Here is a 12,237-nt window from a genome sequence, read left to right on the forward strand (position 1 = left end):
GTAGGAAAATGGCGCCTGGGTGTGAAGAACCTGCTAAGGGTCAAGGAAGGATGGACATTGGAAAAGAGAAGTCATAGCTGCTCTCGGAACACCACCTTTTAGCAAGGCCCGTTCTTGAAAGACGGCCCTGCCCACGGAGAGAACTCTGTTCCCATCAGTTCACTGGCCCCCTGAGGAATCAGCTTGCTTGCAAAGGTGCGCCTGCCTGCAGAGATCACCCAGATCTCTCACACGGAAGTCAACCCTACTCACGGCCGCGTTGCACGCTGCGCTCCTATCCTCAGTAGATTGGGATCCTCCCAGGTCTCCGCCTACGACGTTTGTTTCTGTATCCCCAGTGCCCAGACAATGGCTCACTCTATACTTGTTCCGAGGGCCACCACAGTTTCTCACAAACCATGGGAGCAGATACAACCAGAAGATCACGGGCGTCCTGCTTGTGCCAGAAGATGAGGAAAGTGGAGCCACGTAAGGGGAAGAAAGGGACAGTGCGGGGAGGTGGGGGAGGCTCCAGGCCGAGTACGTCTCTACAGTGAGGGTGATGTCATCCATCCCACATGTGACGTCATGGGACGCCTGGAGCCCGCCCTCTCAGCAGTTTAACAGGATCAGCTGTCACCTGATGCCCACCAGGCTGAAGCCAGACGGTAAAGAAGATGTGTGGTTGACGGTCCAGAGAGGAACAAAAGACTGAACCCCACCCCCCATCAAAAAGACGAATGTAAAGAATGACATGTGGGCAACACGTAAACACTGAAATCTGAAGGAACATATTTGGACACGTTTGTCCCCAACACACTCATGCTGAAGTTTGATTCCCAGTAAGATCTTTGGACTTTGAGTTGTGGAGGCTCTGCCCCGTGATCGGATTAACAACTTTCTCTACAGTGAGTTAACTAACGGAGCCCGACAACTCCCCTTGCTCGCCCCTGAACACAGGCTCATCCTTGAACACGAGATCCCGACACACATGCCCACCTCCCCTGTTTGCGTCTTCACCACACTGTAACCCAGCACGAGGCCAGCACCGGGAGATGGGGAGACGCTGGTGCCCTGAGCTTAGACCCTCCAAAACCGTGAGCCAAAATAAGCCACGTTCTTTATAGATTACCGGCTGAAATACTCGAAACACCTTCGGGGAAGAAGATTATTTTGGCTTATGAGCTGACCCGGTTGCCGTCTGAGTGACTTGCTCACAGGAGTGGAGTGTGGGCACAGACTCCTCAGGTGGTGTCTGAAGGAGTAGAGTAGGCTGAGGCCCAGGCTGGGTATAACCTTCAAGGCCTAGTGGCCTCTGGCTACCCACCAGGACCCATCTTCCAAAGATTACGACAAGCTGGCAGCCAACTGTTCCCACATGAGCTGGTGGGGTGGCATTTCCAGTTCAGACCATAGTACCCACTCTCAAGTGTCTATTGCAGCGACATGAAAAGACTAGGGTGAGGGCATCCATCAATCATTTATTGCAAGAAAAGCAGAGAGCTAGACGGAATCCCCATCAGAGGAAGAGCCTCTGACAGGGAAGGCTGGAGGAAGACACAGAGAGGCTGGCAGTTGGCTTCATCTCTGTGTGGGAGCAGCTATCCAATAAGGAGTGAGTGGGAGCGGTCACTGAGAGACCATATGACTGGCTGGCCTTCCCCCACCAGGGGAAACAGCTGGGAAAATGGTTGGGGTTTCAGTGATGGAGAAAACACTTCCTGACTTGGGAAGGGACAGGAGGGAAGAGAACAGGAGAATGGGTTGCACAGCCGTCTGCTCGTGACACCTCCCCTGTCTGTCATCTGGAGGCTTTTTTGCTCACACAGCTGCTGGCTGAGGTTTTGGCCGGGGGATCCTTGAGCTCGCTGCCGCAGCTGCCCTTAGTCTTCACCTCCAGGGCCAGAGGTCTGTAGTTGTAGTTGCTCGAGGCGCCAAAGCCCACACTGAAGCCAGCCCCTCCTGGTCCTGCATTGGTACTGCTAACAACAGCTGGAAAGGGAGACAGAGGCCCCAGCCCCAGTCAGTCTCTATCTGTCTCTGTCTCTGTCCCTGTCTCTGTCTGTCTCTTTTTCTGTCTCTGCATGTATGTGAATGTGTGTTTGGATACATGCGTGTGTGTGTGTGTGTGTGTGTGTGTGTGTGTGTGTGTGTGTGGTTAAGGACCTGAGTTAGTACGTGTGTCTGTATGTGTCCATGTGTGTGTGATGTGTAGTGTGTAGTGTATGTGTGTGTTTGCATAGGTACATGCATATGTGTGTGTGTTTAAGAACCTGAGTTAGTATGTGTGTTGTGTCTGTGTGTGTGTGTCCAGGTATGTGTTATGTATAGTGTGTGTGTTTGCATGGGTACATGCATGTGTGTGTGTGTGTGTGTGTATATGTGTGTGAGGGTGTGTTAAAACCTAAGTTAGTGTCTGTGTCTGTGTGTGTGTGTGTAGTGTGTGAGTATGGTAGTGGCAATGGTGGTGGTCGTGGTGGTGTGTATGTGTGTGTGTGTGTAAGTGTGTGTGTGTGTTTGTGTGTGTGTGATTACTGAGATATCTTTGTGGTCACCATTCATAACCATGACTTCATTTTACTTAACCATAAACATTCAACCTTTTTTGCAAGTGGTCTCTGTCTAAATATCTGTACAAGACCTTGAACTCCTTACAGAGAAATAAGCTAAGACCGTACTGTTCTAGCAGGAGTAGGAGAGTGCTGTGGCCAGGAATCATCTGCAGCACCCTGCTGGGAACCCCTCGATTGTTTTCTTTCATATCCCAACATATTACTACTCTCCAGTTGTGGCTTCTCGGGCCGTTGAAGCCAACCGTCTCTGTCCTTAACCCCTTCCTCACTCCCAGTCTCCCTGAGATTCCAACACCTCCTTTGTGCCATGAAATTAGAGCTGTGTAGGCTCCAGATAAGATAAGCAAGGACAGACCAGGACATGCAGGTACTTACAAATGCTCACAGAACTTGGGTATTCACCAGCCATCCTAGAGAGAGAGAACAAGCAGGTAAATCCACCACAATCATCACATCTGTCTACTTGGGGATATCTGTGTCTTTCCAGTCAGAGAAGTCACACCCCCTTTCCAAACTCCTTTTATCCAGTTCCTGGGCAACCCCTGATGAGAACTCTGCTCTAAGGAGCCCCTCTACACCAGAGGCTCCTGGGCCATCTGTTTCACAGAAGTACAACCCTGCTGCTCACTAGTGTGATAGTGAAAATGATTCCACGTCCTCGCTGAGCTCTGGCTTGTCCACAGTGATTTTGAACTTGGGGCTCTGGGAGGCTTTCTTCCCTCGCTCCCATCCAAGAACCATGAAGAAAGCCAGGGGACACTCTCTAATAAGAGGGTCATTGATACTTGCTTTTCCAGGGGCCTTTTAGGGATTTTACCAGTTGGTCCTTTTTGCTGTCTAATTCATGCCTTCCCTATCACAAGGCAAGCACACTTGTCATGTGATTTCATTTTGGTTGAGCCTACACAGAGCCGAACTCTTCCACCTTTCTGTTAAAGCAAAAACGGCCCCCAGGCAAAGCTGTTTTCTCCTCACCGGCTCTCCTCGCTCTCCAGCAGCTTCCTGTAGGTGGCGATCTCCATGTCCAGGGCCAGCTTGACGTTCATGAGCTCCTGGTGCTCACGCAGCATGCGGGCCAGCTCTTCCTTGGACTGCTGAAGGACTCCCTCCAGCTGGTCCAGCTTGGCCCGGGCATCCTTGAGAGCACAGTCACCTCTCTGTTCAGCGTCAGCAATGGCCGTCTCCAGGTTGGAGCACTGGGGAACAAACAGACTCGTCACTTTGGGTCAGCCCTCCTCCCCCAATGCTGACTGGTAACAAACACTTGGGGATCCCACTGGATGATCCAGCTTTGGCATAACTGGAGGTAAGTTTATTCTTTCTCTGACTCTAGGCACCATCCACCTCACCCCTTCACCACCACCTGCCACCACCCCTGCTCATGCCTCAGCCTCTAAAGGTAGACATCTTCCCCCTGAGAGGAGAGAGAAGGGCACAGAGAAGACAGGATACCTGGTCATGTGCTGCTGGCCCTGCCCCACACAATTAGAAACCATCAACTATCAGATTCTAAAATCAACCATGCATGAAATTCTCCCTGTGGCTAGAGGTCTCTATACATCACGGGGTATCCCAGGGGTGCCCATAAATCAGAGGGGAATATGCCATCCAATAAGTTCTGCTTGGTAAAATATCTGTCAATTAAGTTCACTATGCTTTCAATCCACCCACCCATCTGGCAGAGAATCATACTCAGGGGCAAGAACAGGCCTTAAAGATGCATTTGCATGGCTAGCAGGCTTTGCAGGTGCAAAGACCTTCACCCAGGAATCTTGCAATCTATCAGTTGTGAGGGTTGTGTGTTTGCGCATGTAAGGACTCTCAGAGCTTCATGTTTTGTTCATCCAGCTAAGGCTTTGGGAGTGTCTAAATTCCAGACATTTTGGGGGGAGGGATGCCCCCTTCCTATGGAAGTTTGCTCCACAGTGAAGAAGCAACAACTGATTTTGACACCAAAAAGATTCCTAGGTTTTTCCTCCTCTGATAAACGGCCCCCAGGTCTGTCAACAGGCACAGAATTTTGGATGAGTGAGTTGCAGCCGGTCCATCCCACCTGATGAGGACAGTCCCACCCAGATTGGTGCTGAGTAAACCCACTTGCTGCCTCATTGCACAGAGCCCACCTGTTTCTTCATGTTTCCTATCTCTGAGTGGATTCTCTGGATCAGCCTGTTGATCTCTGTGATCTCGGACTTGGTGAGTTTGAGGTCGTCCCCGTGCTGGCCTGCAGTGGCCTGCAGCTCCTGGATCTGTGGTTGGATTAGAAATGTGCAAAACGGCTAAGGACTTACCCGGTTGGGAGCACCCAGCATGGGGAGGGAGCACCCATACTGAGCACGGAGGGCAGTGCTCCACACCTGTGGTCTTCATGTCAGGGAAGTTTAAACACCAGCCAAAGAGGGAGGGGTGTGAAGGGGGAGGGGTATAGAAGGAACTGGAAAAGCTACAACCCTCTACAGAGCGAGAGCCTGCTCTAGCTCAGCGTGGCCCCTGGGCTCTTAAACACATGCCCTGGTGGAGTCCCTTTTCTATCCTTGTTTCACCAAAGTCAGAAAAAGAAAAAAAGAAAAAAGAAAAAAGAAAAAGAAGCTGAGGTGTGTGGATTACTCGAAGGCTTGTGAGGGTTGTAGCAGGCCTGGCCTCATCTGTCCCTCGGAGCCATGGTGAGGGAAAGGCTCCTGTTTGTCCGTAAGGTTTGCTAAGGCTGACTGACCTCCCTAGACCACAGGGAAGCATTGCTACGAGGTTCAACTCCAAAACAAGAAGAACCTCCACAAAGTCCATAGATGCACTCAGGCCCACATGTGCACAGTCACAAGCACGTGCACGAGTACGCTCTGAGAACACCAAGTGCCCACAGCTTTCTACCCACTGCGCCCCAGGCTCACCTTACACTGGTACATGTTCTCTGTCTCCGCCTTGCTCTTCACGGCAATCTCCTCATACTGGGCTCGAACCTCGGCCAGGATGCTGTCCAGGTCCAGCTGCCGATTATTGTCCATGGACAGAATGACGGACGTGTCGCTGATGTGGGACTGCATCTGAGCAATCTCCTGGTGGCCAGTGGGGGAGGGGAATCTGTTAGGGGTGCCATGGGGGCACCACTTCTCCTGATCCTTCCTCAGCTGAGGGTGAGACTGGCTTCTTTGAACTTCATCCCAAACCATGGCATTTTGTTTGCCCTCTTCTGGTCCCTCCCACCCCATGCTAATCATGTCAAGACTACAGGTGGCACTCAAATGCCTCAAGGGAGTCTCCTGCTACCTTTCCCTTCCCACATCTCCTCTCTTCAGAGACAGTCCCTGAAGGCCCAGGTGGGGTTCCCATGCCTTTCTCTGCTCCCCCAAAGCATGCCAAGCCTGGAGGACAAACATAATGGTGGTCTCCTCAAAGTCTGGCTCTGTGCCCAGCCCTTAGTAGGACCTCGGTGAACATTAGCTGCACCAGGACAAAAGGCGTTTTCCTCCCAACCTTAAGAGCAGCTAGCTGAGAGAGGCAGGTAAAGAGCTTACCCCTTCAAAGAGGACCTTGAAGAATTTGATGTCATCTGTCATGGAGTCCACCTTGGCCTGGAGCTCCACCTTGTTCATGTAAGCAGCATCCACATCCTGGGGCACATGTGATGGTCAGGCTGCTCTCCCTGCTCTCCCTACCCTCCCTGCCACTTGAAGTAGAGGCTATTTAACTCTTCAATCCCTTCACCTCATGCTTCAAGAGTGGCCCAGTCCCTATAGGCAGAAACTAACTTGTTCAAGTTCAGTGGCCACACCAGAAATGCAGCAGAATGCCTTGGATCTAACTAATACCTTGAATACTAAGTTTGCAGATTCTAGAAGCATCATGTACTCCAGGGGAGGGACTGAGAAAAAGGAGCTGAGATGTTAGAATTCCAAGGAATTGAGTTGTCCAAGGGTCCCTCCCCTGGCCTATGCACATCACTGTCACAGATGATTGGAAATGCTCAAACCTATGCTTCACTCCTTCTTTAAATGAGGAAAAAGAATACCCTTGGCAGGGAAGGGAGAGGCAAAGATTAAAACAGAGACTGAAGGAACACCCATTCAGAGCCTGCCCCACATGTGGCCCATACATATACAGCCACCCAATTAGACAAGATGGATGAAGCAAAGAAGTGCAGACCGACAGGAGCCGGATGTAGATCGCTCCTGAGAGACACAGCCAGAATACAGCAAATACAGAGGCGAATGCCAGCAGCAAACCACTGAACTGAGAATAGGTCCCCCGTTGAAGGAATCAGAGAAAGAACTGGAAGAGCTTGAAGGGGCTCGAGACCCCAAAAGTACAACAATGTCAAGCAACCAGAGCTTCCAGGGACTAAGCCACTACCTAAATACTATACATGGACTGACCCTGGACTCTGACCCCATAGGTAGCAATGAATATCCTAGTAAGAGCACCAGTGGAAGGGGAAGCCCTGGGTCCTGCTAAGACTGAACCCCCAGTGAAGTAGACTATGGGGGGAGGGCGGCAATGGGGGGGAGGGTCGGGAGGGGAACACCCATAAGGAAGGGGAGGGGGGAGGGGGAAACCGGGAAAGGGAATAACACTTGAAATGTATATAAGAAATACTCAAGTTAATAAAAAAAAAAAAAAAAAACCTTCTTCCTACTCCACCCACCCTTACCTTCTTCAGCACCACGAACTCATTCTCGGCAGCCGTGCGTCTGTTAATCTCTACCTCATACCTGTGGGAGAAAACAGCCTTGCCATTGGGCCAGTTGTGTCCTGCAGATGCCCACCGCGCAGTAAGCCATTGCTTCTGCATCTCAGCTGCAGAGTGTTTATCCCAGAGGCACATGGCCTCCCCAGGAAGGAGCACTGGCTCAAGGAATATTTTTTTCTAGCTCCTTAATCCATACACAGTCTGCTGGGGCATGAATTGCCTGAGACTGTGGTGGGGACATACAGGATCCACTGTACTTCCCTTTCACAAGTGGCCGCCTCCATGTCAGAGCAGAAACTTTCACCCATGCCCAACCCCACTTGATATGACAGTGGCCCAGGGCACCAAGCAGAGGCTCTACTCTAACCCAGAAACTATTTTATGCCAGTCTCACACTTCCATTTCAGTTGAAGCAAGGTCTTTGTGTTTGGACAGTACTGGAATGCTTTTCATGCAGATACATTGTAGTTTAGGAAAAAGAAAAACTTTGTTAACTTTTTTATTTAAAGAGCTCAAAATGGTAACATTTTCTTATACATATTTTACTGCAATAAAAGGAGGGGGTCTAATGTTAGAAAACAGTTCCTTCTACAGGCTTAAATAGAAACAACACTTTTTAGATCCTCTTGTATCCCCAAGTACACCACTGGCAACCCCTCCACCCAGAAAGTATGAATGGAACAAAATCAACGTGAGTTAGAAAAGCGAGTTCCTCAAGAGGTAACTGGGCGCTGATGCTGTGTGTAGCTCAGTGGTAGAGCACTTGCCTAGCATGTAAGGGGCCCTAGATTCCATCCCCAATATAACTAAACAAACAATAAAGTAAATATTCCTGGGAGGTAGTCTAAGGCTGCCCTGTTTTTCTAAGGATGTCAGATAAATGCAAACAGTTCGTATCCTTTATCCCAGATCTTGTGTGTAGCTCGGCCGGTAACTGAAAGCTTTCAGATGGCATTATATCATCAAATGCTACTCTTACTCAACCTGTTGCCTCGTCTTATAGACACGTAATAACTACTGCCTCACAACAGAAATTAAGGCATACGTTACTTGCCAGACTAACTAGATTTTAGTACTTTATAGATTTAGTACGTTCTATCTGTTTTGTAAGATACATAGGAAACACTTGATCAAGAAGACTGTCAGAAGCAACGGCAATAGTTACAAATGGTTTCTCAGCTAATAACTTGAAACAATCATAATGAATCCAAGTAAGATTTGTGTTTTTCATTGCTGCCTGCCAAACAACGTGCTAAATGTTCCCTCAGCTAGTTTATTTCCTGTATCCACTCTCCTTTCTTTTTCTTCCTTTTTTTTTTTTTTTTTTTTCCGGAGCTGGGGACAAAACCCAGGGCCTTGCGCTTGCTAGGCAAGCGCTCTACCACTGAGCTAAATCCCCAACCCCTTTTCCTTTTTTTATTTTTTAATTATTTATTTTTTATTTTGAGACAGGGTCTCTCTATAGAGACCCCAGCTGTCCTTGAACTCACTGTGTAAACCAGAAAGCCTCCTACCTCTGCCTCCCCAGTGCTGGGATTAAAGGTTTACGCCACCACATCCAACTCCCAACAGCTCCAATAAAATCTTTTCTATTGTCCTATGGGGTCTATTCTGTTGTCCTGACTTTGTATGTGGGAGTGGGAGGAAGTATGCTTGGCCAAGGTCACAAAGCTAGCTAATAGTAAAACTAACACTCGGGACTCTGGGCGTCAGGCAGGCACACATGCCCTCTGCTGAACTCTGAGCTTTTGAGAGCTGCCAGCACACTGCTGCTTGCCATGTTCCTCTCAGAAGCTCGTTCAGGTGTTGAGACAGCCATCTGCATTTGATGTTACATGTTCTGTACCAATGCTGCAGCTCCAGAGGACCCGGGGGCTCACCCAAAGCTGCTCAGTGAATAGCAGTTCAGGAACTCCAGATCTTTACCCTGTGGGAGGTCCAGAGACAACGCAGCCTCTACCCTGACCCTCTGTCCCTCTTCTGCAGAGCCTTCTCACCCGGTCCTGTCGGATCAATGAGTTCCATTGATCTCAGCTATCCTGTAGCCATTGCAATTCTTTGAAAGTATTTTTTAAGCCTGTTACCATAGACTTTCTGTGGCCAGGGCAATGACCAGCTCTGTTAGGGTCTCTGTGCGGAGCTCAGTCCAAGCTTCTGGCTGAGGGGGACTATAGAATAGGGACAGTTACACCTTTTGAATGTGGAACGAGAGAACTATGCCAGCTCTGACCATCTCCACCCTTTGGAACTGTGGCAGCCAGTACCTGTCCCTATAAACTGGGCACCTGGAAGCAAACATTCCAAATACCAAGTTTGCATCCCTGTACTCCTCCCTGGGCCTACTCTTAATCTGGTTTCAAATTTGTTCTCTCCTGAGCGATGGGATACTTCTACAGCATGTGTACACTTCAAGACAAACTATGTTCCAAATTTTATTTTTCTTAGTTTTAAATTTTGTTCCAGGATTGGTGAGGTGTCTCTCTTTGGGGGAGCTGCCATAGAAAACCTTACTTAGGGGAAACCACACAGCCATTTTGGCTACACAGACGGTTTCAGCCAGTGCTCTTTGTCCCAGTTTCCTGTCTCCAGGGCTGGACATTGAACAGATTTCCTGGACATTAAGAGGAGCATTCTGGGTAGATCTACCATCTTTCCAACCCCATTCTATCTATCTGTTTCTTCTGTGGAGCATGAAAGAAACAGCAGTGGTCTCAACAAAAGAGCTAAGACAAACTGTCCACAGGGAACCCTCTGTGGTCACCGTCCAGTGACACCATCTCTGCCTCCCACTTACCTCTTCTTACAGTCCTCCACCACTTCCCTCATGTTCCTCAGCTCCGAGTCCAGCCTCACCCTGTCCCCAGACAGGATCTCCAGCTGCTTCTGCAAGTTGCTGATGTAACTCTCATGTACCGGCTCCAGGCTCCTCCTGGAGTTGTTCTGGTCCAGCTGCTGCAGCAGCTCCCACTTGGTCTCCAGCACCTGGTTCTGCTGCTCCAGGAAGCGCACCTGGAACCCAAAGGCTTCCCATTAGTTAACTAAAGGTGTCACCTGCCTGGTGAGTTGCCATGTGACTGGGTCAGTTTCTCTTGCTAACGATGCTGGGAATTGGGGGGGTAGAGGAGAAAAAACTGGGGGGTTTTGACAGGGCAATGCTCCCTTTCTCTCAGAGCTTAGATGCTATTGGTTGATGTCTCAGCTTGTTCAAAGTCAGTTCTCACACACTTCAGGGTTCCTCCCATGTCTGGTCCTCTCTGCTCACCTGCCTCCCTGTCCTACCTGCCTCTGAGTGCAGAGACAGAAGAAAACATACTCAGGTAGAGTGTTAGGAGGAGAAACTACGTCTTGTCGTTCCAGGCCTAATTCCTTTGCATAAAAGCCAGGAAAACAGAATCAGAGGCCTTGAGTTGGTAAGAGTCGCCAGGCAGCGCAGAAGTGCAGTAATGTTTTCATCAATGCCAGCCATTGCTATTCTGTCCCTAATACCCTCATGGTCAGGGCCTCTTATACCGCGAATGTCCGGGTGAGAGAATCCATTTCTTGCATCTTTCCCATTCACTGGGGTCCCTACTATGGACCCTCCAAAGACACCTTTCCAGCTACCCCATCTACTGCTGAGCACTTTGCTATGCCTTCCCCTGCAAATGCTCCTAAGGTTGATGTGCATTTTCTAGCCTGTTTCTCTCCCCTCTTCTGGAAATCTGCCTCCCCTCTTTTTCCTTTGACTTCCACACCCTATGACATCCCCTGGCCATTTTCCCCCTAGTTCCCTGTTCTGGATGTGGGTCTTTATCTTCTTTTTTTTTTTTTCCTTCGGAGCTGGGGACTGAACCCAGGGCCTTGTGCTTGCTAGGCAAGTGCTCTACCACTGAGCTAAATCCCCAACCCCTCTTTATCTTCTTGTCTGACACTGGACATCCTCGTAGGACTCACACTACATGCCTCCTGCCCTTCCCAAAGTCTTGTCCCAAATGGAAGGAAGGATGAGTGTACCAGGCACTGTCCTAAGTACTTGGGACATTTGGTCCCAGTGACTCTCCACTGGGGTAAGATACATTATTGAGACCCCTTTGTGGACAGCTCACTCATCAGCCTCAGAGCAGGAGCTCTGCACCGTGTGGTGCAAGCAACCCAGGACTAACAGATGAGGAGGAACCCACCTTGTCGATGAAGGAGGCAAACTTGTTATTCAGAGCCTTGATCTGCTCCCTCTCCTGGGCCCGCACCTTCTGGATCTCCGGATCCAGCTCCACATTGAGTGGGGCCAAAAGGCTCTTGTTGACGACGACCTGGGGGATGCCGCCCGGCGGGCACACAGATGGGCATGTGGGCCCCAGGCCCGCGCTGCCAAAGACAGTGCCCACAAAGCCCCCGGGACGCCCACCGCTCGCCCCTCCGTGACCCAGAGTGAAGCCGCCGCTCCGCCCCCCAGAGCTCAATGCCAGCCTCCGGCCGCCCCCCACACAAAACAGGCTTCTGCTGCCAAATGCTGCTCCCTTGACCCCGGCCCGGACCGAGGCGTGGCTGCCGCTGAACCGGCCTGAGATGACAGCTGAGCAACCACTGAAACCCAGGCGCTCAGCACCAGGATAGAGGGTCAACTGGCGGCTCATGGCTGGCAGCAGGCAAGGACTGGAGGGCGACAGCAGGCAGGCCTGGGGCACGGATACAGCTGCCCTCCTGGTCCTGGCCCCTTATATAGTCCTGCTTGGGCTGGCGGAATGGAGTCAGCTAATTTGTATGTCAGAAACCCCTTTTGGGTCATTGGGGTGGAGTGGGGGGGACGATCTCTTGGGTCCTTCATTTAGGAAATTACTGTTCGCTTGCAAAGATTTCTGTCTCTTCCACTTCACCTGTCCACGAACCCCCTATAAAATGACCCAGAACCCTGAATTTCCCGTGCTCGTCTCCTGCATTATAATAATTTCACAGCCTTATCTCCATAGGCTTCCCTCCAATTAGGTAGGTCATCACTACCCAAGATCTTCAGTAGAAAATTCC

General features: G+C 50.2%; 1 protein-coding gene across 1 annotated transcript; it reads right to left on the bottom strand.

The window, feature by feature from the left end:
- Positions 1–1,444: 1,444 nt before the first annotated feature.
- Krt72 (keratin 72) lies at positions 1,445–11,910 on the bottom strand. The gene is made up of 9 exons (NM_001008809.2): positions 11,397–11,910; positions 10,031–10,245; positions 7,198–7,258; positions 6,065–6,160; positions 5,441–5,605; positions 4,676–4,801; positions 3,528–3,748; positions 2,928–2,962; positions 1,445–1,971 (listed from the first exon to the last, which is right to left on the bottom strand). Exons 1-9 carry the CDS (start codon positions 11,847–11,849, stop codon positions 1,781–1,783), a joined length of 1,563 nt encoding a protein of 520 aa, NP_001008809.2. The 5' UTR covers positions 11,850–11,910; the 3' UTR covers positions 1,445–1,780.
- Between the last annotated feature and the right edge of the window lie 327 nt (positions 11,911–12,237).

This window comes from Rattus norvegicus, chromosome 7, assembly GCF_036323735.1.
Source record: "Rattus norvegicus strain BN/NHsdMcwi chromosome 7, GRCr8, whole genome shotgun sequence".
NCBI classification, from domain to species: Eukaryota; Metazoa; Chordata; class Mammalia; order Rodentia; family Muridae; genus Rattus; species Rattus norvegicus.

What these genes read in the sequence shown, in the direction of transcription:
- Krt72 (NM_001008809.2), bottom strand. Translation starts at nt 11,849, where the DNA reads ATGAGCCGCCAGTTGACCCTCTATCCTGGTGCTGAGCGCCTGGGTTTC. An exon ending in GTGGAGGACTGTAAGAAGAG is followed by an intron (nt 7,259 to 10,030) that starts GTAAGTGGGAGG and finishes TTTCTCCCACAG; the next exon opens with GTATGAGGTAGAGATTAACA. An exon ending in CTGGAGAGCGAGGAGAGCCG is followed by an intron (nt 2,963 to 3,527) that starts GTGAGGAGAAAA and finishes CTCTCTCTCTAG; the next exon opens with GATGGCTGGTGAATACCCAA.